The sequence below is a fragment of the Engystomops pustulosus genome, chromosome 1 (assembly GCF_040894005.1).
Source record: "Engystomops pustulosus chromosome 1, aEngPut4.maternal, whole genome shotgun sequence".
NCBI classification, from domain to species: Eukaryota; Metazoa; Chordata; class Amphibia; order Anura; family Leptodactylidae; genus Engystomops; species Engystomops pustulosus.
Genome location: NC_092411.1, coordinates 24,365,398 through 24,393,129, shown reverse-complemented (window position 1 = coordinate 24,393,129; position 27,732 = coordinate 24,365,398). Strand labels below are relative to the sequence as shown.

At 42.5% G+C, this 27,732-nt stretch overlaps 2 protein-coding genes across 5 annotated transcripts in view; one reads left to right on the top strand and one right to left on the bottom strand.

Annotated features, from left to right (window-relative positions):
• The first annotated feature begins 30 nt into the window (after positions 1-30).
• Positions 31-7,936, top strand: LOC140066711 (granzyme A-like). The gene is made up of 5 exons (XM_072113865.1): positions 31-173; positions 1,415-1,568; positions 3,960-4,104; positions 5,166-5,426; positions 7,597-7,936. The coding sequence occupies exons 1-5, from the start codon at positions 104-106 to the stop codon at positions 7,753-7,755; spliced, it is 789 nt and encodes a 262-aa protein (XP_071969966.1). The 5' UTR covers positions 31-103; the 3' UTR covers positions 7,756-7,936.
• A 2,697-nt stretch (positions 7,937-10,633) lies between these two features.
• CDC20B (cell division cycle 20B) overlaps positions 10,634-27,732 on the bottom strand; it is a 36,127-nt gene continuing 19,028 nt past the window's right edge. For 2 of the 4 annotated variants that reach the window (XM_072136135.1, XM_072136125.1), the window contains exons 5-12: positions 25,383-25,479; positions 23,647-23,751; positions 22,785-22,981; positions 20,335-20,429; positions 16,653-16,878; positions 15,835-15,960; positions 13,075-13,192; positions 10,634-11,027 (exon numbers count right to left, since the gene is read on the bottom strand). In XM_072136135.1, the coding sequence (XP_071992236.1) occupies positions 10,924-11,027; positions 13,075-13,192; positions 15,835-15,960; positions 16,653-16,878; positions 20,335-20,429; positions 22,785-22,981; positions 23,647-23,751; positions 25,383-25,479 (1,068 nt within the window). In that variant the 3' untranslated portion in view covers positions 10,634-10,923. Of the gene's footprint in view, positions 11,028-13,074; positions 13,193-15,834; positions 15,961-16,045; positions 16,208-16,652; positions 16,879-20,334; positions 20,430-22,784; positions 22,982-23,646; positions 23,752-25,382; positions 25,480-27,732 lie in introns of those variants that run through there. The other 2 variants (XM_072136143.1, XR_011853177.1) reach the window with 2 other exon arrangements.

Below are 27,732 nucleotides of genomic sequence, written 5' to 3'. Positions count from 1 at the left end.
GGGCGTGGTGTCCTTTTTCCGTGGGGTTAAATGCTATATTATGCAGATAAGATGAAATCGTGGAGGACATAAGGGTTTTATAAAGACTCACAGATACAATAACATGAATTCACCAGCCATGAGACGCCTCCTCGTCCTGCTCGTCTCTGCAGCGTATCTGCTGCTCTCTGAAGGTGAGGAGCCATAGCTTTATCTATCTCCTGTAGTTCATCTATTCCAGGTGACATGATGGGGGGAATATGTGCCCAACTGTTGGGTACCAATTGTCCATTTGCATTTTGGATCGGATATTTGGAAATGAAAGGTAGCACAGGAAAGGGGAGTAGATGGTGTGACAACTGAGTTTCCATAGATTGAGGTCTGGTCTACAAAGTGTCATAGTCTGGTCTATGAGCTCTGGTCAATACTCTTCATTAAGGTTTATGGCTTATATTTGTTTTAGGGACTCTCTTATGTGATCTGTAATTATAGGGTGTCACTTATTGTATCTTTTAATCGTTAACTTCCATGTAATCCATGCAAATGGTTGGATGTTACATGCAAAACCTGTGGTACTCTTTACCAATTACATGTGTCTCAGTTGGGACAAGTGGAATTATGCTTGTGATTCAACCAGATGGCGCACTCAGAGTGTGTTATACAAATAGGTTTATTAAAGGTCTAGAAACACAACGCGTTTCGGGGTTACAGTTCCCCTTTATGAAGTGTACAAAGACAGTGCTGGTGATGTTGTCTGTGTCATCCAACACAGGGGCACATTTACTAAGAACAGTGCTGTCTGTACTATGTGCAATTTGCCTGTGTAATGTGCAGGGGGCGCCTGAATCAGGAATTGTGGCGCACGTTCTTTATGAATCTCGGACAGAGTGCACCAACTTTATTTTGTGCTACACATTTCTGTCGGATTTTACATGGTAATTGTGGCGCACAGTCCGCTCCAGAACACCCTCATCAATGCAGCATTTTGTATTGCATTGGGTATAGTGCAGCCATGACACAAAGGGGCCATGTGTGACACAAATGTGGTGCGGACACTTCTTATATAAATGTACAAGCAGTTTGCACATGAAAGAACGTAAATGTGCCCCATTGTGTGACAGTAGAGGAATTATACACAGTGATATCACAGTAAATCAATCAATCACATCAGATTTTACGCCACATAATGTACCTCATGATATCAAAGTACAGTAATAATGTAACAAATATACAGCTCCGTAGTAAAAAGAAAAATATCAGTGAGACCCATTTCAATTCTTGATCCTTATCGTGGTGTGTAAGTTCTTGTGCCCCTGCAGGAAGAATCACTGATGATTTTGCCAAATATCAAAGTAAGTCCTGCCGCATCACTACACATCTGTGATGGGAATTTCTATCTTTGTGACATAATATAAAGCACTTTCCTCATTCCCAGGTAAAAGACTGAAAATCATAGATGGCAATGAAGCTGTTCCCCACTCCAGGCCCTACATGGCTCTGATAGTATTTGATACAGAAATAGAAGAAGTGATTTGTGGAGGAAGTTTAATAACACCAAGATGGATACTGACTGCAGGGCATTGCCAAAAGTAAGTAGCTCTATATGTAATATCTTCCATCCTATACACATAGGGGCAGATTAAGTTACCTGGTCCCGTCGCGATCCCGCGGTGCGTTGTCCGACGAGGATTCAAGTCCAGCGCGATTCACTAAGATCGTGTGCCCGAGTTCCTGCATGTGTCACTGCTCCGAGGATCGCCGGAGTTCACCTGCTTCTTCCTGGAGCATGTGAGTGCTTGATCTTGCACACACATGCACACACAAATCCTTTTTTAACCCCTTAATGCTCTGCGCCGTAGCTCTACGGCGCAGAGGTATAAGGGATGTATGAAGAGGGCTCACGGGCTGAGTCCTCTTCATACAAAGGTGGGGGTTTTTGCATAATGCATAAAACCCCCACCGCTAATAACCGCGGTCGGTGCTAGTCGGTGGCTATCTGGCAGCTGCAGATTCGTTACAATGATCAAAATGTCGCACAGACCTCAAAATGGTAGCAATGAAAACGTCGCTTCATTTCGCAAAAAATGACACCTCACACATTTCCGTGCGCCAAAGTATGAAAAAGTTATTAGCGTCAGAAGATGGCAAAAAAATTTTTTTCTTTTTTGTACACATTCGTTTAATTTTTGAAAATGTATTAAAACACAATAAAACCTATATAAATTTGGTATCACCGCGATCGCACCGAACCAAAGAATAAAGTAGGCGTGTTATTTGGAGCGAAGAGTGAAAGTCGTAAAAACTGAGCCCACAAGAACGTGACGTGTTTTTTTTCAATTTTTCCACATTTGGAATTTTTTTTCAGCTTCGCAGTACACGGCATGTTAAAATAAATAACATTACGGGAAAGTAAAATTTGTTATGCACAAAATAAGCCCTCACACAGGTCTGTACACGGAAAAATGAAAAAGTTATGGATTTTTGAAGTTGGAGAGCGAGAAATGAGCCGAAAAACCCTCCGTCCTTAAGGGGTTAAATTCCGTGGTTTGTCCTGATTTCTGTCGCATGGAAGCCGTCCCAGTGCACAAAATCCGATCGCGTGCTCCAAAATCCCGAGGCAATTCGGCGCAAAACGGAAATATTCGTGAAATGAAAGTGCGGCATTCGGACCCTTAGTAAATGAGCCCCATAAAGAAAATATGTGGCCTGTATGTAGAAAAATCTTCGTATTCTTTGCATTTTGGTTCCTCATGGGCATGGCCACGGGGATGGGTGCACTGTTTCTTGCCCACTTTCTCAGGCAGAGCTGTCAATCTAAGGGGAGGTGTTTAATCGGGCAAGTAAGGCCACGCCCATGGTGCATCAAATTGCTAATTTGCATAATATATGCATCTCTCAAGAAAGATATGCATATGATTCAGGGCATGTTACTTACAAGACCATGTTATTTATATTTATCATTACTTTTTTAAATTTCCCTGTTTTGTATGTCACCCACAATCAAAGAGCTTCTCTGGATTGGTGGAGGTCTAGATGCTGAGACCCTCAACAATCACTAAAACAAGGCCCCTTCAAACAGCTTATCGGTAGGTCTCCAAATTCGGACCCCCACATGTCTAATATGGACCACCTATACAGGCAGTCCCCGGGTTAGGTACAAGATGGGTTCCATAGGTTTGTTCTTAAAGGAAACCTACCACTTGAAGTGGCAGGTTTAAGAAGAAAACACCGAGCACCAGCTCAGGGTGAGCTGGTGCCAGAGCTTATTTTTGTTAGTGTTTTAAACTGCTGTATCGCGGTTTAAAACACTTTTTAAACTTTATAGCCGGCGCAGGGAGGTACGCGCTCGGCTACATAGGAAGCGAAGGAGAGTCGCGCGCATGGTAAGCGCCGAGCGCGTACCTCCCTGCGCCGGCTATAAAGTTTAAAAAGTGTTTTAAACCGCGATACAGCAGTTTAAAACACTAACAAAAATAAGCTCCGGCACCAGCTCACCCTGAGCTGGTGCTCGGTGTTTTCTTCTTAAACCTGCCACTTCAAGTGGTAGGCTTCCTTTAAGTTGAATTTGTATGTAAGTCGAAACTGTATATTTTATAATTGTAGTTCTAGACACATTTTTTTGGGCCCAGTGACAACTGGAGTTTCAAATTCAATTTTTTGCTGTAATTGGACCAAGGATTATCAATAAAGCTTCATTACAGACTCCTTACAGCTGATCATTGCAGCCTGGGACTATAGTAAAGCGTCCAGAGAGCTTCACCAGAGGTCACAGTGGGCAGTGGGGTTCGTCTGTAACTAGGGATCGTCTGTAAGTAGGGGACTGCCTGTACTACAATAGGCCATCAGTATTGTGATCTTTACCACAGGGTATTTGGAGGATCTCAAAGGGATTTTTGTATGGGATATGGGTGAAATACCCGGACTAATAATCTATTAATTATCTATATTTTGTAGTAATGAATATTCTTATTCATTTCCAGGATTGGAAGTTCAGCAACTATTTATCTAGGGGTTCATTCAAGGGAAAAATATGAAAAGGGGGTTCAGAAGTTTTTCATTTCCAGATCTATTCATCATCCACAATACAACCATAAAACTTTGAAAAATGATCTTCGACTAATAAGGGTAAGAACAGTCCATGTAGATTTTTACTGAATATCAAGCATTGCCATGTAAATTGTAGTTGTATGTTGTTTTGGGATGTGATTAGTAAACAATAACCTACGTACAGGCAGTCCCCTACTTAAGGACACCTGACTTACAGACGACCCCTAGTTACAGAGGGACCCCTCTGCCCTCTGTGACCTCCAGTGAAGCTCCCTGGATGTTACTTTACTCCCAGGCTGGAATAATCAGCTGTAAGGTGTCTGTAATGAAGCTTTATTGGTAAACCATGTTCCCATTAGAGCAAAACATTTAGAAAATTGTATTGTCACTGAGACATATAGCTGGCTGGCTATATACTGGGGAGGGGCATGCTGGCTATATACTGGGAAAGCATGCTGGCTATATACTGGGGGAGGGGTGGCTGGCTATATACTAGGTGGGCTGGCAATATACTGGGGGGGGGCTGGCTGTATATTGGGGTCAGGCTATATAAAGGTTGTGTACTGGGGGAGCTGTCTGGCTATTTACTGGGAGGCTGGCGGGCTATATACTGGGAGGCTGGCTATATACTGGGAGGCTGGCTGGCTATATACTGGGAGGCTGGCTGGCTATATACTGGGGGGCTGGCTGGCTATATACTGGGAGGGTTGGCTAGCTATATACTGGGAGACTGGCTAGGTATATACTGGGAGGCTTGCCGGCTATATACTCGGAGTCTGCCCTGCTATATACTTGGAGGCTGGCTGGCTATATATTGGGGGGCTGGCTGGCTATATCCTGGGAGACTGGCTAGGTATATACTGGGAGGCTTGCCGGCTATATACTGGTAGTCTGGCCGGCTATATACTGGGAGGCTGGCTGGCTATATACTGGGGGGCTGGCTGGCTATATACTGGGAGACAGGATGGCTATATACTGTATAAACATATTGTACGGCTCTCGCAGAATTATATTTTAATATATGGCACTTAGGGCTCTCTCAGCCAAAAAGGTTCCTGACCCCTGCTCTTTGTAATGTTTTTGCAGGTCCCTTGGGCCTCACTATTTTTGGCATTTATAACATGTAATTTCCATTTCAGTTGAGAGGTACAGCAAGGATTGGGAAAACCATTCAGCTGCTCCCGCTACCAGACAAATTTGATGACCTAGAGGCCGGTACAGTTTGTGAAACAGCTGGTTGGGGACTGACTGAAAAAGACGACTCATCTGATTCTCTAAAAGAAGTGAATCTCACCATCCTTAGCAGAGACAAATGTCAGAAACACTGGAGTAACCGAGCAGAAGTAACCAATAATGTGACATGTACCATTGTGGGGCCAAAGGGACAAGACACGTGTACAGTAAGTGTCAGCTCTGACTGTCGATTTTGTTCTAAAAATTTGAGTATAATTTTATTTGAAGTCTCAACTATCGATAATAACTTGAGATAAAAATTCTTTTTTCCATATTTGTAACCTATTATGCAAATAGACTTTACTGAAAATCCTATTATAAAATAGTACTTCTGGCATCATGAGTAAAATGCCAATTTTTGGATTTCCAAGTTCTGTAAGGGGTTTTATACAGATACTGTCAGGTCTGCATCAGCGTCCTCCTCTATGTGTACTAATATGTTTAGGGGAAGTTGAGTAATTCCTATTGTTTCATCCGGCATAGCTCTCATCCGTTCCGGATTGGGTGGGACAGGCCCAAATTTTGGGTGCTGTCTTGCCATCCTGGGTGGTAGGGAGAATGTCCCGTACTGTCCCACATTGTCCTGTCTCCTGGTCTCCGCCCAGACACACTAGAGGTGCAATGCCAAGACCAGGAGGTGGGATCAGCTCCTGCTGCCTCCTATTAAAAAAAAAACTTTACACACCTTTCCATTGATCTCCCATAGTCCTGCTTCCACTCCCTGGGGCCCTGAGATGTTGAGGAGGAGCCAACAAAGGGGAGGAGTTACAGTCAGACCCTCTGCTTCGCAATTTTGGAGCCCCGGGAGAGGAGGAAGCAGGAATTCATGGGAACATTGGAAAGGTGAGCAAGGTTATTTTTCTGTTTAATAACCGGGAGGGGAGAGAGGCCGCAATACAAGTGAGCATGGAGGACAGAGGGCCAAAATTTTCAGAAGATTGAATAATTAAAGGGGGAGGAGACAAGAGGCATAGTAAGAAGGTGCACAATAAGAAGGGGATCAGAGAGGGAGCCACAAAAAGATGTGAAGCAGAGGGGGGAGAAATAAGAAGGGGAGCAGAGAGGGAAGGCACAATAAGAAGAGGAGCCGAGAGGGGGCATAAGGAAGAGGAGCAGCAGGGGAGGCATAAGGAAGGGGAGCAGAAAGGGGCACAATAAGAAGGGTAGCAGAGGGGGGGCACAATAAGAAGGGGAGCAGAGAGGGGGGCACAATAATCAGGAAGGGGAGCAAAAAAATGGCGACCAATGAAAGGGGAGAAGGAGCAGAGACATGTTCCTAATAAGAGAGGGAGCAAAGAATAGAGTAGTGATGTAATAATTGGTCAGTATGAACTATATAGAGGTCATTGTACAGGGAGGAGGAGATAAGCTGTGACATCATCTATTGTCAGTAGTGATGTAATGATGGGTCAGTATTATCTAAATAGAGGACATTGTACATGGAGGGGGAGGAGATAAGCTGTGACATCATCTATTGTCAGTAGTGATGTAATGATGGGTCAGTGTTATCTATATAGAGGTCATTGTACAGGGAGGAGGAGGAGATAAGCTGTGACATCATCTATTGTCAGTAGTGATGTAATGATGGGTCAGTATTATCTATATAGAAGTCATTGTACAGGGAGGGGGAGGAGATAAGCTGTGACATCATCTATTGTCAGTAGTGATGTAATGATGGGTCAGTGATATCTATATAGAGGTCATTGTACAGGGAGGGGGAGGAGATAAGCTGTGACATCATATATTGTCAGTAGTGATGTAATGACAGGTCAGTGTTATCTATATAGAGGTCATTGTACAGGGAGGGGGAGGAGATAAGCTGTGACATCATCTATTGTCAGTTGCGATGTAATGATGGGTCAGTGTTATCTATATAAAGGTCATTGTGCAGGGAGGGGGAGGAGATAAGCTGTGACATCATCTATTGTCAGTAGTGATGTAATGATGGGTCAGTGTTATCTATATAGAGGTCATTGTACAAGGAGGGGGAGGAGATGAGCTGTGACATCATCTATAGTCAGTAGTGATGTAATGATGATGATTCTATAGAGGTGTATTGTAATCATGTCTGTGATGTAAATGAGAAACCGCTGTACAGAAAACCTCTATAAATAAGTAATTTTCTGGTGATGCCTTCACCAACTCTGATGCAGGCAGTATTTATTTGTGAATAAAAAAAAAAAGAAATGGAGGCGAGTAAGTCCTAGATAAGCGACTATCCTACCTATATCTTGTTCACATTTGGGGTTTCTGGTATCCTGTACCTAGACATTCAAAGAAACAATAATTTCAGAGAAATAACCATATTTACAGTCAATTCTATGACTTCTTTTACAGGGAGACTCTGGTGGGCCATTACTATGCAATGGTATTTATAGAGGAGTAACTTCCTTTGGAGAAACTGTATGTGGACGTCCTAATGATGCCTCAATCTTCACCCGTCTGACTAAGGAATACATCATTTGGATAAACAACACGATCAATGCATATAACTAAAGCGTTACTAGCGGCAATAGAATAATTTGCATACATTGCATTTTGTAGTGATCGATTGGTCTTCATTCAAGTAAAGTTTTATTTCCTAAAGCAGAATATAATGTGGCAACAAAAGAATCTTCAGAAAAAAAAATCTTCCAGAAGATGGTCCTATAACTGGAATAAAAAGTATTTTATGTATTTTATTGTTATTTTTATTATTTATTTATAGAGCGCCATTCATTCCATGGTGCTGCATGTTCGATAAGACTGGCTCGAGTAGAAGAAGGACCCTGCCCGTTAGGGCTCACAATCTATATGGGGGTGTTAATGGAGACTCGAGGTGAGGGAGCAGAGCAGTGGGGTTATTGTAGGATGTAGTCAATTGTAAACTGATGAGTTTTCAGGTTATGCTGGGACAGTCTGACAATTACCGTAATTTTCAGACTATAAGGCGCACAGAAAATCCGAAGCAGGTATTTATTGATGGTGCGCCTTATAATCCGAAAAATACGATATTAGAAGATTATTCCGGAGTATGGGCAAAGCATTGGAGAAGTCCTGGAGATGGTTGTGAGAAGACTGAATAGTAGGAGAGCAAGGCAGAAGGTCCTGATTTCCACAGTGGGCTTTGCAATGCAATTTAGTTGGACTGTTCACGTTCTTCATGGCTAAAATGTCTTGCACAGGTAATTAAGAAGTGATTTTGTCACACATGACCGTTGTACGGTGGAGCTGCGCTGCTTCCATGTGAAACACATTAGGGGGCATGGCGTTGGACGGTCCAACTGATTCAGATCAAACACCGTAAGTTGCAAATTATGTCGCACACCCTACATTAAAGGTGCACCACGAAAAAGATGGTGAACTCTGTTCAACATAATCGGACAAGAATAATTGGTTCTGGCAGGAGGCATGTAAACCATTCTCAGGAGAGTGCCTCAAAATGATGCAAAAGGTATCTGGGGAATATCATTGCATGCTACCACATATTACAATCAAAAGGTCTGTACAACACAACATAAGTACAAAAATCACATACAAAAAGTTGTAAAAGTTCGTAACTTTTAAAAGCAATACAATAAATATCACTGACAGTTTATAGTTTTTTTCAATCAATATTACAGACAGTTTATAATTTTTTTCTGTATTATACAGAAAGTTCCTTCAAAATAAAATGTTAAATAAATTAGTAAACATACAGTAAATAAATAACATAGAATAGTTTTCCAACAACTAGCCTTGTAGAAACATTATGCTACAAGTAATTTTATCAGCCCAAACAGAATGCAACTGCAGAAAATAAATATTGCTGTATACCCAATATGCTCTTGAGAAGTCTGAACAGCAGAAGACTTTTCCTTAAAGGAAACCTACCATTTTATGTGCTGCATTATGAAGCAAACATACCTTGAGACTACTGTAGTTGCACTGATGCAGGATCATATCTTGGTTAATTCCTGTGCTGAGTGGTTTTGCTAATAAAACAGATATAAAATTATGATAATGCACCTCTGTCATTTCTATGGCTGGTTCAGCGCTTCTCCTAGCATAGTGAGTTATTCACTGCACCACAGGATGATGTAATCCCTGGGTTGTGTCTAAATACAGAATAATCAATTGCTGCACCATCCCCCAGCTGCTGTGTATGAGTGATTCAGCTCATGTTGATTAGTCATGTTTTGACTAACCTCCATGTGTAATTACGAGCTCTGGGTGTAAGGTGTTTATCTAGGCAGCCAGCCTGACCCAGCTTTCCCAAGGTCCTGAAAGTTATAATTGTTTTTTCAGAAAAACCACTCAGCTCAGGGATTAACCAAGATATGATCCTGCATCAGTATAGCTACAGCAGTCTCAAGGTATGTTTGCTTCATAATGCATCAAATCAAATGTTAGGTTTCCTTTAAGTGGCCCTTCTAAGCTTCATGGCTGTGCTAGGGTATCCAAAACTGAGGCCAGGGATCTAATCTTTTTTTTTTTTTTTTAATGGAAGCAACAATCCTGCAGCAGACAATGGGTTGCATTTGCTGTTCTACTGATTGCACCAGTTTTTTTGGTGGCCATGTTTTTCTTTTTCTTTTTTGCTGCACCTTGTGTGCCAACTTTATGATATGCCAACGCCAACAAAGTAGCTTCTTTTCCGATACTTCAAGTTGAGCATGGCTCTTAAATCTTGACACTTTTCCTGCACTTTTAGTTTCCTGGCATTTTTTGGCAAATAATTACACAAACAAATATAAGTTACCAACTTCTATACACTTACATGCATTTATGCACTGATCTATACATTTATAGACTTACACATGTCTGTCCCAGTAGCCGCTGACCACATGGCGGAAGTACATGGAAGGAACTAGAGATGAGAGATCCCTAGTCCTGTTATTATGCTGTCCCCTCTCTATCCACCGGATTTTTTATCTGAGATCTATATTCATGCTGTCATGCTGTATACTTTGAAAGATGTGCAGTGTTATATACATATTGGGGGTCATTTACTAAGGGCCCGAATCGTGTTTTTACGGCGGGTTACCTGAATTTTTCCGTTTTGCGCAGATTTTCCCTGAATTGCCCCGGGTTTTTGGTGAAGTTCAGTGCATTCCGATGAACTTCAGCGCAACAGCGACACCTGGTGGACGTCGGAGGAACTGCCTTGAAGAGTGAATCGCCGGAAGACCCGAATCCTCCACACAGAACGCGCCGCTGGATCGCGTATGGACCGGGTAAGTAAATCTGCCCCATTATGCTGTACAATGTGCAGCATATGTATATAATGGTGCACATCGTCCATTCTTTAGAGTGTCAGCTCAGATGTCGGAGGCCCCTGACACTGTGGGCCTCATTGCTAACACTGCAGTTCGGCTCCTGTTTCTGACAATCATAAATTTATCTTATGGTGCACCAAAGTTTGCCCCCAATGTGTTTTTCATCTATCTTTGGAGCCAGTCACCTTTACCTACTGACGAATTCTTATGGTTTGTGGGTAGAATGAACATGTAAATGCTCTGTATCGGTAGAAGTTTAGCCTCAAATTCTTGATCTCAAGAAACACCAGGACATCAATGGCAAGGATTGCTTTCTAAAGCCAGTTAAGCACTGGACTATTTTACTATTATTATAGCTTTCTTTACAAACCTACAAGTATATTGGCCTAAAAACAATATACATTCCCTAGTTTTGTGATATCCGTCTCTATTTGCTGGATTTCCAAATAAAAGATGTGTCATTGGCCGCTGCAGAAAAGATTCTCTTGTAATCCGGACTTAAAGCAAGATGCAGGACTCTTCCTCTGTGCCCTGTAAATACACAATGTAACACTACATTGGGTCAAGTCATCTCATGCCAATACCTATGTATATAAATATGTTATATTAATAAATATACATACTACAATGTCCACCTCATACTGATGATTTCTGCCATGTCTCTGATACGATTTGTCCACAATACTACTATCAGATTTATAGGGAGATAATGTTGACTCTCATCTACTAGACCATTTACAACATTGAATGTTGGGTGACAACACCATTGTTACTGATAAGAAATCATCATTCTGTAAGTACAATAGATTAAAGATTGACAAACCTCATAAAATCTCAAAATAATTCTTGAAATTAATAAAGCATAACCGTCATTTGAGATTAATTTGTTATATTGAGGCAGATTTACTTACCCGGTCCATTTGCGATCCAGCGGCGCGTTCTCTGCGGTCGATTGGGGTCTTCCGGCAATTCACTAAGGCAGTTCCTCCGACGTCCACCAGGTGTCCAGCGACACTTTTTTTTTTTAAATGCGGCGTTTTTTCCGAATCCGTCGGGTTTTCGTTTGGCCACGCCCCCCGATTTCCGTTGCGTGCATGGCGGCGCCGATGCGCCACAATCCGATCGCGTGCGCCAAAATCCCGGGGCAATTCAGGAAAAATCGGCGCAAATCAGAAATATCCGGGTAACCCGTCGGGAAAACGCGAATCGTGCCCTTAGTAAATGATCCCCACTGTGTGTTGAGGGGATGTGCTGTACATTTTTATCATATTTTTAATTAAAAAATTCCACTTAAGCTATATTCACACACACGTATGGGGAGCGTATATACGGTCATGCGGCGTTTATATGTCCCCCATAGCTGGCAATAGGTGCACGGCGCCATATGGAGCGGTTCGGTGCTACACATGTATGGCACCGTACCATTACGTAGCCCGGAGAAAGATGGGACATATCCTATATTTCCCCTGAATACGGCGCAGTGCGCCATATATTCCTAAGGAGAGGGGCGAGGGTGAGCAGGGCTCACCCCCTCCTCCTCTCCCCGGCGCCGACGTGTGAATGCAGCCTTAGTTTGTATAGAGAAAAATCAAGCTAGTCCCTCCCATAGAGATGCATATTCCAGCCTGTACAGTGTGTGTCTATGGAGGCTGCATGAGCTCAATTCTAATCTCCCTGTGTGTCCCAGCTCGGAGATGGAGAGATTAACCCCTTCACTTTCAGCTCGATGTTTAATGCTCATAGCATACTGCAGCCATGCAGAGAACAGAAAGGGTTAACGCTCACAGCTCGAAGAAGTAAGGTTGTAACTGAGGGGCACATTGAAGTCTGTTTCTTTACAAACTACACAGAATTTCTTAATGAAGTATATTAGAAAAATGTTCACAATACTCCCCCAAAAAATTATCTGAAATTTCCATTACACATTCATTAATGAGACACAGGGAGATTCTTATTCTTAAAGGGATTCTCCAGTCATAGCAAGTTAGGCCCTATCCCCAGGCCTAACCTGCTGATCAGTGGGTTGTCTCAATGATGAGACCCCCATGAAGATGCTTGTGATGCCGGCTGCGCAAGCGCCGGTTGCTCTATTCATCTCTATGTCGCTGACCGAAATACCTGAGGGATTTACTCAGTGCCATGAAGATGAATAGAGCAGCTGGCGCACGTGATAAAATCTAGTATCATGTCTCTAGGACTGTGAGACCGGGCTGTCCCCATCTCATAATTCTGTTATTTGTATAATAGAACCATTAGTAAGCTGCATACATTGTGATAATGGGATACAAGGTTGGCATATGGCCATCGAGAGGAAATGCTGATGTTATTCTATTAACAAGTGATGAAGCAAATTTGTTCCCCTCCTTTAAAAATCAATAACTTTTTTATTTTTCCGTATAAAGAGCTTAATGAGGGCTTGTCCCCGGGTCTCTGTGCACGCTTACTGCAAACACCACTGAGCCACCATGGGGCCTGGTTGTCCACCCTCGCACTGCAAACATATTCATGACCTATTCAGTGAGGCCATCATTACAAAATACCACCCAACCATCAAGTTCTTATCTTATGTCCTACTCACCATGAGCATCAGTCACTTTTACTAATGATGGGTATTGCCAAATGGTCATTTGGTTCCTTGGAGATCCATGACCAGTGATAATCTCTTCAGTGTCTGGCAGCCAAAGCATGGAGCAGATCTGATCAAAGAAAATGTTGAAAATATACAAGTGAAAGACACTTAAAGGGGTTTTCCCACAAAGACAAGTTTCTTAAATGTACTAAGGATAACAAAATAACACATTCTCTAATTCACTGTTATTAACACAAATACAGCATTTCACAGATATGAGTCCAATCTGTCTCTATCAGTCCTGCTGTACACAATTTCAGTTGCCCCTAGACACGACCCTGTAACTTCTGACTTAGGGTTGGGGAAGCCATCTAGCTTTTCTGTCTCAAGGCAGTGAAGTTGAGATATTCTCTCTGCCTCTAGCCCTTCCTATTGCAGTCAAGGATGAGCTCACACTGACACACAGACATTGACTTCCTGCAGGCAGCAGTGTGAGGAGTGTAAAGCTACAGAAAGATAAGTTCTTTATCTGGAGAGGAAGGCACAGCAGATCTAGTGTGTTGTGGAATAGCAGAGATGTAGGAGAGTTGACTGTGTCATTGGGGCAAATTTACTTACCCGGTCCATTCGCGTTCCAGCGGCGGCTTCTCCGCTCTGGATTCGGGTCCGGCCGGGATTTAATAAGGTAGTTCTTCCGCCGTCCACCAGGTGGCGCTGCTGCGCTGAAAGTAAACTCATCGCGCCGGAATTCACCACCTCGGACCAAGTGAAGGTAAGCGGTCCTTATGCGACACATTTTCGGTTTTTAAATGCGGCGGTTTTTCCGAATACGTCGGGTTTTCGTTCGGCCACGCCCCCCGATTTCCGTCGCGCGCATGCCAGCGCCGATGCGCCACAATCCGATCGCGTGCGCCAAAATCCCGGGGCAATTTAAGTACAAGCGGCGCAAAACGGAAATATTCGGGTAACACGTCGGGAAAACGCGAATCGGGCCCTTAATAAATGACCCCCATTGTGTGTATTATGCATCTCATGGATCTCATCATCTCATCTTTAAAGGACACCTGTCGTCAGGTCTCTGTCACCAATTCTGTCACCACTACCTTTTGGAGCAGCTCACAAGGATTCCATCACAGCCTTTATCTAATCAATTCATACATTAATCATTGCAAAATCATCTTTTCTTTATTATGTAAATGAGGCTGGTCACATGGTCAGAGACAGTGATGTCACCCCTGTTCCCCCTCCCCTCTCCTCCCCCTGCTCAGGTCTGTGTGTAATGTATAATAAAGCATTGTTAGTGTGTGTGCTGCATCTTCTGACATGCTGCATCCTCCTAATACACAGAGACACAGACATCAGCTACACAAGTACCTGACATGTTCTGCTATAACATGGCTGCAGCCTGGAGCTGTTGTATCTCTCCTACACACACAGGCAGCAGGGGGTGTGGCCGCCAGCACCAAGAAGCACATCATTATACAGCCTCACATCATTATACAGCCTCACATCATTATACAGGCTGTCAGTCATGCACTGGGGGTGTGGCTGTGCCTCCCACTCATGAATAAGCTGGACAGCTTGAATATGCTAATGACTAATTGGACATTTCACAGGTCATTTGCATACAGCTTTAGGACCTCATTGCTTAAGTTTACAGGGATGTAGAGGGGCAATTGAGGGATAGAGGCAATGCTCTCCAAAGGCACTTTATGAAAATATATTTAGTTTAGGGAAGTAATTTTGCCTGACGGGTTCTCTTTAATCTGTCTTGTCAGCTCATAGAACTAAATGGATCATAATGGGGCAAATTTACTTACCCGGTCCATTCGCGTTCCAGCGGCGGCTTCTCCGCTCTGGATTCGGGTCCGGCCGGGATTTAATAAGGTAGTTCTTCCGCCGTCCACCAGGTGGCGCTGCTGCGCTGAAAGTAAACTCATCGCGCCGGAATTCACCACCTCGGACCAAGTGAAGGTAAGCGGTCCTTATGCGACACATTTTCGGTTTTTAAATGCGGCGGTTTTTCCGAATACGTCGGGTTTTCGTTCGGCCACGCCCCCCGATTTCCGTCGCGCGCATGCCAGCGCCGATGCGCCACAATCCGATCGCGTGCGCCAAAATCCCGGGGCAATTTAAGTACAAGCGGCGCAAAACGGAAATATTCGGGTAACACGTCGGGAAAACGCGAATCGGGCCCTTAATAAATGACCCCCAATGTGTCTTCTTGGAGAGTTATGCCCATACCCTGGAATCATACCCTGGAATCGATTTTTGATTCAAGATTTGACATGGTTTTTTCCATCTAAAAATCTATATTACATTCCACAATGGGAAACTAACTTCGGATGAATATTAAATTATTAAAGTTATGTGGTTATTGTGGGGGCATCAGTTCCACCGTGTGTAGTAGAGCAGACCCGGTGTGTCTGTGGGTGACGGTCAGCAGACAGACTGCAGGAAGCCACCCAAGCAGGATCTGGTGGCACTGGAATGGATAAAATGGTTGGACACAAATAAGAAGTAAATACAATATCCTAATAGGGTCACCCATATGTTACTAACCCTGGGAAATTTTCATCTTCTGCCCGGCGGAGCTGTAGGTTACGTGACAGCGAACTTCCAACTTGTTAGGGGGGCCATTCCTTCATTACTATATGTACTTGTGGCCAACCCTTCAATCGCCACAGAAATAATTATAAGAATCCTATAATATATTAGGAATCTGCTTTTTAGGTATAGTAGTACAAAATTCCCAAAAGACTCATTTACCTGGGAGTTTGTGTTGATTGAGTTTGTGAGTTTTCCGTTACATGTATCCCAAATACGGATGTGGCCATCACTCATTCCACCTCCTACGGCAAGAGTGTCCGAGAGCCAGGGACACCAGTTCATAGCCTGGGAGAGACAGATCAAATTTATCAGCAATAACTTAAATAAAACCAGTCACCAGCTGATATGATATATCCTTTCTAGTATTTACCATTTTATTTTAAATGTTGCCTGTTAATTGCCTACAAAAAATAATGAAATAATGAAACTTGGAATTCTTATCTTTACAATGACACAGGAACCATGGTGCTGGTTGCTATAGAGTGCTGGCTCTGAGGTAATGTTCCCCTCCCATCCTGTAAACATTACACTGCTGAAAATGAAAGAGAGCATGCTAGAAAATATATTTTATAACCTCTTTATTATGTAAAGTAGGTGTTGACTTATCACCTGTTACTGCTATGGTTTTAAGTTTTTCAGAGGTGTATGATTCAGTAAAGAACTGTATCTGGTGCTATCTGGTTATAATAATAATAATTCCTTTATCTATATTGCACACACAGATTACGCAGCGCTGCACAGAGCTCGCCAAATCGGTCCTTGTCCCCCTGGGGCTCACAATCTAATCAACCTACCAGTATGTTTTGGATTGTGGGAGGAAACCGGAGGACCTGGAGGAAACCCACGCAAACACAGAGAGAACATACAAACTCTTTGCAGATGTTGACACTGGGACTTGAACCCAGGACCCAGCGCTGCAAGGCTGTAATGCTAACCAATAAGACACCACACTGCTTAGTGTAATCGGCATATCTCACCCTGACAGCTGACTGGTGCACCATGTTCTGTAGCGGGCTGCTAATCTGGGTGGATCCGGGATCATAGGGCCAGATGTTGAGAAGCCCATCACATGATCCACTGGCCAGGTTCTTCTCCGATGGTGACCACTTTAGACTACAAATGCCTTGCTTGTGCCGTAGAGTTCCAATATGATGTTCTGCCATGCGGACGTCGTGATGGTGTATATGACCAAGCCTGGAACCACTGGACAAAACACAAATGATAAAAATGTTTTCATGAAATAGGGGTTTTACATTAAAAATAGCACAAAGGGGACGTATATTTCACCATCTCAAGCCTCAAGCTCCCCATTGTTGTTTTCTCAGGTGATATGGTAGAATTTTTTGCGGGCAAGTCACGGCTCCATGTATTTCTATGGGCTCATACACACAGCTGAGGATTCCTCTGCACCGTGTCTGAGTCTACTGGGTGTGAGAAAAAACTCACAGAAGGTCCTATTCTTGGTCATGTTGTGGCTCTATCCTCCCATAGAGCTGAATGGGGCTGTGAAAACAACGGCTGACACAATGGGGCAGATTTACTTACCCGGTCCACTCGCGATCCAGCGGCGCGCGTTCTCTGCGGGCCGGGATTCACTTAGGTAGTTCCTCCGACGTCCACCAGGTGTCGCTGCTGCACTGAAGAGCATCAGAATGCACTGGAGTTCACCGAGCCATCGTGGGTGAAGGTAAGTGCGAGTCCAGCGGCTCTTTTTTTTTAAATGCGGCCTTTTTTCCGAATCTGTCGGGGTTTTTTTACGGCCACGACCCCCCGATTTCTGTCGCATGCATGCCGTTGCCGATGCGCCACAATCCGATCGCGTGCACCAAAATCACGGGGCAATACAGGGAAAGCCGGCGCAAATCGGAAATATTCGGGTAACACGTCGCAATAACGCGAATCGGTCCCTTAGTAAATGACCTCCACAGTGCGTCACCGTGTCTCATCCGTGTTTGCCGTGGGCTGCTAGGTAACAACCGCCCTTTTTTTATGGAATCCACAAAAACAGATGACACAAGATTTACACACGGCCCTACTTTGAGGCCACATGGGCGTCTTGTGGAGGCACAGGGAAAATACTGTTGACACAAGGTCCTCCAAGAAGCCAATAGAGCTGCTTTTTAAGGAAGTAGGAAAAAAGTATTTTTGGCAAGAGTTATAAAATGGACAACTGGCCTTCTCCTACTTATCCAACGTGTTCGGAGCGGAGGTTGATCTTTTTTACTGCTTTTGGGAGTGTCCCCACATTCAAAGCTTCTGGGAGCAGGTTACAAGTTTCTTTGAACGAGTGTATCATAAGTTTCATTATCAGGCTCTCATGGTGGAAGGGAAAACCTAGAGGTAGCAGTTCACACACCGCCATATGCTCCGCCTCCACCACTTACCTCTTTCTATTTCCTGTGCCGTGAACACTTAAGAAAAAACTACACAACCTTGAAGAACGTCTTTAATCTTTCACCTACTGAAAATACTGAGATACCTGAAAGCCCACATAGAATCTGCAACTTTTGGTCACATGGGCTCCCAACTTCCAAACAAAAGAATGACAACTTGTTTTTTCGCACCTTAACTTGTCCTGCCTTGATGCTATGCTCCGTGCTTCGGCCAACTAAATAGTCCCACTTAATATTCCTGTTCCCTACCCCAACCAACTCATCCCCTTTGATGCTTCTCCCTGCTTTGTTTTGATTTGTCAGCCGCCCCAATTATATGGTTTGGTGGTCTCCACCATGTCTTAAAAACATCTTATGGAAATATTAATAAATGCAAGTTAAAAAACATATGTTTTAATGAAACATAGGATATGGGTCTCATCAGGACTGGCCACATGGGTGACATTGAGGAAACATACTGTAAAGTTGATGTACTCCATATGTTATTTCCCTCATATTGAACTATAAGAAGCATATCAATGACTATGTATCTGAGCATTTCTATTCTCTCCCAGACAATGAACAATGGTAGTTCATGAATAAAAGATAGATGAGGATCCAACACCCGTTACCCCCAATAAGCTGACAGAATTAATAGTCATGTTCAGTCATTGATCACTAGGGATTGCCAAGTGTTGGATCCCACAAATATTGATAAACTGTGTTAGGAGACCAGGACAGGGATGGGAGAAAAAACAAAGCATATGCACCTTGCTCTGGAAAAATTTCACTCCAATACTACGATTGTCACTGCATCACAGGACCCACTTCAGCCAATGACAATGTAGTGGACAATAAAGGGAGTGGTCACCCATGGTCAGTGGAACAAAAGGGCTTTGCCCATGAAAGAAAGTTAAAATTTTAATCCCGTAGTGATGTTTACACAATAAAGCTAATTTTAACCCCTTACTTAAAAATTTTACTTTGTTTTATTGCTGTTTTAGCTCCTAACACTCAGTGATGGTCAGTGTAATATTCAAAAGTGTGGAATCTAGTCTAAACAGACACTTCATGATTCCTCTGTGCTATGAGATGCTGTCTGCTGACACTGTGCTTAGATTATCAGGGCCTAGGTTTATCTACACTTTAATTTTGCTTTTAAAATTTTACTAGTATCCGACGCAAAGAAAAAGAAAGATTAGAGATGATAGATAATGAGATCCATGAGTTGGACATAAAACACAATGACACGTTCAGCTCTGCTAACTCACCTATAACACACACACAGATTGAGCTCTGCTATATGCCTCCCTCAGATAAAGACCTTATCTGTCTGTAGCTCGTAGAGTCTATGCACACTGCTGCTAGCCGGGAGGAAGTGCCTGTGTCTGAGCTGGTCTTGTAATGCAGGGGGGAGGGGTAGGAGGTAGAGAGTACTGCAGTGTGCGGACAAGAGAAGCTATTCATGAGAAGAATCTGACCATAGTCAGAAGAATTACGGTCATATCCAGGGAAACCAAAATTGTAAACACCGGGACTGATAGAGACAGGTTGGAATTATATCTGTGAAATGATGTATTTTTGTTAATAACAGTGAATTAGAGAATGTATTATTTTGTTATCCTGAGTATATTTAAGATTCTTGTCTTTGTGGGAATACCCCAATAAGGTCTTATGATCCAGAGAGACCACTCATTGGCCAAAATGGTGTCTCATGTTCCCCTAGCACTTCTGGCCAGGTGAAGTGCCCATAGCCAGAAGTACTGGATTGAAATGGGAACCAGAACTGCACTGGAAAAACTCTTTAAGAATAGGTCATTAATGTCTAGGCTCAACAAGGTCAACAATCCACCTGCCCTTATTTGTCTAAATACTGGATGTATGGAAATCATATGATAATGCGCACTTTATTTCTACATGTGTTCACACGGTAACACTTTTAAGTAAATTAAATGATTATTAGAGGGGCGGTGTGCAGACAGTTTTGCTCTTGTTATAGACTGGGATACCACATGTACATAAGAAACAGCAATGTGAATTAGCCCTAAGGGGAACTTACATTAATTACGGAATACAAGGCTCTTGTTGCATCATGAACCACTTCCCCCTCCACCTCCACATAGTAGTTTCAACTTTTTCTGAATGATCCTTCTATGTTTATCTTGCTTAGTCTATGCCTCTCTTGCCTTAAGGTAAGCCTTTTAAGAAAGACTCAGGTCAGCACTAGAAATATTACAATTTGCGTCACAATTATTTCCATCCAAGTGAATCGCACCTGTCTCCTTACCTACTTACGACGTGTTGATTCCAGCTTAACGCTCCCACCACGGACATGTGTCCCAGCATGTTCCTCAGTCTCTTTTCTGTTTCGATGTCCCAAAGCTGAAATAATAGCAAAGCCCATGATTACCGGATGTATTAACTCAACAACTTCATATCTACTTGTTTACTTTGTTATTGGATATAGTATGAAGATTGATATAGAGGACTTCCATCCAAACACTATATATCAGTGATGGCGGACCTTTTAGACACCGAGTGCCCAAAGTACAATGAAAACCCGCTTATGTATTGTAAAGTGCCAACATGGACCTTGCTCCCTGCTCTGTCAATTGAATTGGCTCTCTCCGGACACCAATGCAGCAGAAAGGAGGAGAAATTTTGTTTAAGAATTGTGTGACCTGAAACAGAAGTTACAATGATAATCCAGCTCTGTCCACACCTTCTCCCTCCTCCTTTAGTCTCAGGCGGCCCAGAATGTGATGCTTTAAAATAGCACTTAGCTCGGCATGTCCTGGACTTCCTTGGACTGCAGAAGGTTGCCTTTATCCCTTTCTGGTGAACTGTTTAGATTGATTGCCTGAGTGCCCACAGAGAGGGCTCTGAGTGCCACCTCTGGCACCAGTGCCATAGGTTCGCCACCACTGCTATATATTATCCTCATTGCTAATGCACATGTCTGTACAAGAACAGAATATTCAAGAGATTTTCTCAAGACAGACATTGGTGCCATAATGATGGGATGATGAACTGGCAAATGGAACCCTATTATTGCTGGAAGAAAAGGATAGAATCGTGGCATCTTATTGGCTCAGCATTTTCCCCTGCATCCACATGGTCAGCCAGGCAGAGGTGATACATTTGCCACTAAACAACACTCCTTTCCCACTGAGCCATGCCCTATTTTACAACAAAGTCATAGCACAAGAACATTAGCTATAGGTGATCTATAAAACAGTATCCTATTATTTGCCCATAAGACAATGGGGCAGATTTACTTACCCGGTCCGTTCGCGATCCAGCGGCGCCTTCTCAGCGGTGGATTCGGGTCCGGCCGGGATTCATCAAGGTAGTTCCTCCGCCGTCCACCAGGTGGCGCTGCTGCGCTGAAAAGCATCTGAACGCACTCAAGTTCACCGAGCCGGACCAAGTGAAGGTAAGCGCATCCCAAGCGACACTTTTATTGTTTTAAATGTGGCGGTTTTTCCGAATCCGTCGGGTTTTCGTTTGGCCACGCCCCCCGATTTCCTTCGCGTGCATGCCGGCGCTGATGCACCACAATCTGATCGCGTGCGCCAAAATCCTGGGGCAATACAGGGAAAATCGGCGTAAATCGGAAATATTTGGGTAACCCGTCGGGAAAACGCGAATCGGGCCCTTAGTAAATGACCCCCAATGTGTCAGGCAGGGCCTGAGTCAGGTGGCGGCAAACTGGGAACTTGCCCTGGGCCCCCTATCCTAAAACGGCCCCCTGAATGTGGACTTTTCTGGGTAGAGGACATATTGCTCTTTTAATACCCCTCGGTTGAATGCCCAGGTGAAGATGCTTATCATCTATCTACGGTCTATATGTCTATCATCTATCCGTATAGTTATCTATCTGCTATAATTTGTCTATTTTATATCTGTATATCTGTCCAGGGCCGGAACCAGCACTGGGCGTAACCGGGCAAGTGCTTGGGCCCAGAGCTTTCTGGGGAGGCCCACATAAAGCTGTACATAAGGAATCTATGGAGGTAAGGGGGCTGTATCTAATGAATCCATAGGGTGAGAGGGGGGCCTATATAAACTACCATGAGGAGGCTGTTTGGTATGATAAACTTGGAAATATCTAGGGAACAGGAGACTGTTTTAGTTTCAGAATTTTTAATGCTGCCATGTGAGTTGACTGCAAAGAGGCCCACTGAGGCTCTGTCACCTGAGGACCTAAAGAAAACTGGAGCTGACCCTGTATCTGTCTATCTAACCATTTATGTATCTAGCGGTTTGTCTTTTTATCTTTTATCTATCCATCTGTCAATCAATCAGTTGATCCTTTATCGCTCATATCTATCTATCATCTATCTAGCTATCTCTATATAATATACTTTATATTTCTGCATCTATAAATCTATATCATATTTCATATTTATCTTCTATCACCCATCTCCCTATCATCTGTCTCTCTCCTATAACATTCTCCTACAGCTCCATATTACAGATACTTACCTACTACTGTGTGTAACTATAAAGTGTTATTATTGTGCAGGGGTAAAGGAGACTCTTACTGACTGTGACTGTTCATAAAATAGTTTTATTTTCGGGCCCCACTTTTGCCCAAGGCCTCACTTTGTCTAAAACTGGTGTTGGTGCCAGGATGAACTTTGTACATTTACATTAAAAGTTCCATCACTACAAAAGAATTACAAATTTTGAAAACAATTCAAAATTCATCCCCAAACTCTAAATCAAAAGTACCTGAACTTCCCCGTTGCTTGTGCCAACAGCCAGACAAGAGCCAGTATTTATCCATGAGACAGATGAAACATACGTGGAGGGAGAATGTAAAGGGATAGTTTGGGCTACGTTATTGTTTTCCGTATTCCACATACACACAGATGATTTAAGTCCTAGGGCAACAAGATTTTCTGAATTCCAGTCCAACAGGTTTAGATCTGAAAACAAAAAGTACATGTTAGAGAATCAAAAGAAAAGTAATTTTTAGGCAGATAAGTAAAACACATCTCTGATTTTGGAGTATGATATGCCTCAAGTGACAAATACTGATGTTATCATATTGACATGTTTCTGTCTGTCTCCCTGTTTGTTTGTCATCTGTTTTGTGCCTATACTCAGAGTATGGACTGTTGCACAGTTGCTGCTTGTGGTTTAGCACTGGGTCTGGCAAGTAGGCAGGGACTAAGTTTCTAGGTAAGCACAGAGGCTGTACCCCTTCCTTCCGTCCCTTGACAATGGAATTAACACCAGCTATATTATATTGCTGGGGGGATTTTGTAATGCCTTTTAGTAACAATATAAATAACAGGAAAGGTTCTGTATGTCTCTACCTAATCACTGGGGGAAGGGAAGTTCTAATTCCTCTGCTTAAGCCCCAAGCTATTTTTTTGCTATTTGTTTATATTTGTTGCAGTTGTATGACACTAACTTCCAACAGTGTAGCTGATATATAACACAAACCCTTTGTCTCTGTCTATAAAGATAATACAGTAAGTATATTATACAGAGGCCCCTACCTACATCTTCTAGTTATTTAATGAGGAGACCAGCTAAACACATTACTAAAGTATGAAATAATAAGGTATAACTTACAGGAACTTACAGTAATCATTCCGAAGTCCAGACAAATGGATTTTCACATCTGGCTGTAACAAGTTCATAGCCAAAGATTTTCGAGGTGAGACATTTGTCTTGCTCTGTCGACAGCCTAAAGAGACACATTACACTACAGAGTTAAATAAAATAGGTTTAATTTAATTTAATGATGTATTTTTAATATAATAATGGGCTACACTGCCCACTGGGTGTTCTCCTTGTTGAATGAATGGAAGTATAGACACTGTGCACTGTCAGGACTGATTGGATAATGTAAGTCTGGGTAAAGATTAACCCCAACTGGTAACACTTGTAATGGCTTCTTCATGTATTCAGGACTTTTTCTAATACTTGGGAACCCAATTGCTAAGAAACAAATAGTTGGGTCTGAGAAGCTGTGAGTAATGATACTATATTTTGGAGGGATGTCTATGTACTGATACTTAAACAAATTTCTTCGAAGACAGTCATTATTTTAGTATATAATGGCTAATCAATGACTCACCAAACCTCCCAAATGAATGCCCATCTCTGTATTACAAACAGGGATCGCACCGACCAGTCAGAACTGGTTTTATAGAGAGGGTGCTCATATTGAAGGGGGGCTCCAATATTAAGGGGTTTTGCCACTTTTTTCACATATGCTTCGAATGCCTGTTGAGTCCCCACTCTACTAGATAACAAAGTTAAAGAATAACCGTAAAGGTTTTTTTCACAAATCAATAGTTCTTAGGATGTAAAACAACTTTTCCTATTATCTTTGTTACCTATATCCAGCTGTTTCTTTGCTATCCCCCTTTGATTATCTCAGTGCTGCAGGAGCTACTTCCTCTGTCTGTGCTGATAAGCCATGGAGTCCCTACTTTGTTTATAGTTTGTTTATAAGTCAGTTTCATGGGAGGGGCTCTTGCTCACAGAGGAGGAGGTCATGTGACAGTGTTCTCTGTCTATGTAGCAGAGCTGGATGTGTTCAGAACAGCGGATAAAGATGTCTCCTGCACAGAATAGTGAGGTACAAGATCTCCCCTGTTACCTATCAGTCCCTCCATCACATTTTGTAATTCTACAGAACTTTCTCTGTCTCTCTCTCTCTGCACATCATGCTGCTCCCTTCCCTCACCTTGTCATTGGCAGTATCAGCTCTCTGCAGATAAGCTATAAACTCTTAGATCTCACACAGCACAGGCTATAGACTTCATGTAATTGGTGTACTTGGATTTATACCACTTATTACAGGTTCTCTGCTCCTCCGTGTGATGGAAGCTGCCAGGCTATCACCATATACATCCTGTATGTGCATTGTTAAGTGTTCAGTGGATTAACTTATGGGAAACTAAATGTATTTAATGCTAAATTACTTTGAGAGAGAACACAAGGCATGAGGGATCTGTGGGAAAGCTAACTGGCCTCAGCCTGAGGGCACAGACTGACAGATATTAGTCTCCACCCACTTCCCCTCTGGTGAGAAAGATTTTTGTCAAACACTTTCAGAACAGAAAATGCCAGAACTTGGGAAAGAAAAGGGCGATCAGCACAATATGGGCATTGCAGAAGGCTTGACAAAAACCCAAAAACCACATCATATGATCGACTAGGTTTTTCAGCTATAGACATAACTAAGACATAGTTCAGCAGAATACAGAAGAGGGAAATTAGAGTAATGCTGAGTGTAGCCACTGCAAGAACTTTATGGCTTATAGCTCCACTTTAGTTGCCAAAAATGAGAAGTTAATATTTTTGTACCTCTGTATGTACATGAGTCTTTCTCACAAATCTGCATCATGTTATTATGTTGTTTAGAAGTTCCAAACTTATGTTCTTCCACAGATGTCAGGAATCTCTGCAAATATAAAGTAAAGAAAAGATGAGCGTTCACTCTGAGCATTTGTGTTTTTGGCAGAACATAATACTTATTGGCTGTATAAGAGCCTGGGGAATCTTGTTTTTAATGTATAAATAAAATACAGTAAATCTATTTTTATTATTTATTTAAATATATATACAGGCAGTCCCCGGGTTACATACAAGATGCGTTCTATAGGTTTGTTCTTAAGTTGAATTTGTATGTAAGTCGAAACTATATTTTATAATTGTAGTTCCAGAGAAATTTTTGACAATGACAATTGGAGTTTCAAAATTTTTTGCTGTGATGGGACCAAGGATTATTAATAAAGCTTCATTACAGACACCTTACAGCTGATCATTGCAGCCTGGGACTATAGTAACATGCAGAGAGCTTCACCAGACGTCACAGTGGACAACTGTGAAAACTTTCCAGAAGACCACCCCTTTATCAGACTATATTTCTGTGCAAAATGTGGCAGTTTGACCCCACATATGGGAGAAGATGTATCATAGTAACGATGTCAGTTTTCAGTATTCAGAATGTTTCACAATAGTTGCATCTGCCAATATGCACCAAATTTGCTACTTTTTTGGCATTCCATTATTTACTTCAGACAACTTGCTACAGATGAATCAAGTGAATCCAGATGAGGGGTATTTTTCCTCTTCTCCATCATCTGCCTCAGCTTCCTTATTCCTGCATGCCTCAGGAATTTCTCTTCAGTGAGGGAGGAGGGAGCTGAGGGAGATGTTGGTCATTGACTTGGTGAGTCTCCTGGCAAGGTCAAGGCTACTTTTAAAAAATTGATTTAATAAAGATATAAGCTACGGATTTTTTATAATAAGAACTCAATGTGAAACAGGTTCCCACAGAAGTCTTCTTACTATAATTAGGTTTAATGGTGAAAACCTGATGACAGGTTCCCTTTAAGTGAAAAGTAACATATCCCTGCAGATATTTTAACCCCATTACTTTACAATTTTACTCAGTTTTATTGCTGTTTTAGCTCCTATCACTCAGTGAGATTCCAGAGTGTGATCGGGGACTCTCTAAGCAGACACATCATGATCCATCTAGTGCTTTTAGATGTTGTGAGCTGACAATGTGCTTAGATTATCAGGGTACAGGGTTTACCTACACTTTTATTTAGCTTCTGAACATTCTACTAGTATCTGACACAGAGAAAGAGATACGGATCAGAGATGAGAGGATGAGATTCATGAGATGGATATTAAACACAATGACACATTGTCATCTTTGCTACATCTGAGCTATAACACAAACAGAGTACCTTCCCTGGATAAAGACCTTATCTTATCTGTAGTTTGTAGAGTATGTCTCCTCACACTGCTGCTTGCCCATCAGGAAGTATTTATTTGTGTGGTTGTCGTGTAATGGAGGGGACAGGAGGCAGAGATCACCCTGCTTCATGCAGACAGAAGAAGCTATTCATGAGAAGAATCTGCCCTACCTGACCATAGTCAGAAGATTTTCGGTCGGATCACAAGGCAACCAAAATTGCATACACCAGGACTGATAGATTCAGGTTGGACTTATATCTGTGAAATGCTGTATTTTTGTTAATAACAGTGAATTAGAGAATGTGTTATTTTGTTATCCTGAGTATATTTAAGAATCTTGTCTCCGTGGGAATACCCCATTATAACACCTCCAGAGGTATTTTTCAAGCTATCTAAACCACTCATAGATTTGATATATAAACCTCAGATAAAGACTGAATGATAATGATCAATCTACCACAATTGTTTTTACTATATATATATATGAGTTGTATACTTTATTTACTTTATCGACATTAGAGCATATGGCATCATTCATCCTGTACCCACTTTCCTGCCTAAATGCCTAGTAAATCGGTCTGGTATAAAAGAGGCAAGTACATGCTGAGAGTACGGGTCATTACTTGGGATAAGCGGATTCAAACGTAAAAATCCTGTCCGGCCCAAGCTCCGGTACCAGAGCACTTCCCCAGTATCACACACACAATCGATGAGTGGGTCCGCTAATCCTTAGTCATTACTATTTAATTGATGGGTAGTCTACATCTCAGCTACCCCTAATAGGAACTAACTATGGCCTAAACATCAGCACCACCTAGTGGATAATGTGGGTATAGCTCTGTTTAAAAGTTGATACAAGAGTTTCTGCCCTGGGTCCTGGGACTTTTGACTTAGTCTTTCTGCAAGGTCTTTCCTGACTAAGTCCCTGGTTCTGGGGTCTCTGAGT

Bases quoted from the DNA above. Each gene is read 5' to 3' on its own strand.
- LOC140066711 (XM_072113865.1), top strand. From the start codon at position 104: ATGAATTCACCAGCCATGAGACGCCTCCTCGTCCTGCTCGTCTCTGCA. The intron at 174-1,414 runs GTGAGGAGCCAT...CCTCATTCCCAG, and splicing joins GTATCTGCTGCTCTCTGAAG to GTAAAAGACTGAAAATCATA. The intron at 1,569-3,959 runs GTAAGTAGCTCT...ATTCATTTCCAG, and splicing joins ACTGCAGGGCATTGCCAAAA to GATTGGAAGTTCAGCAACTA.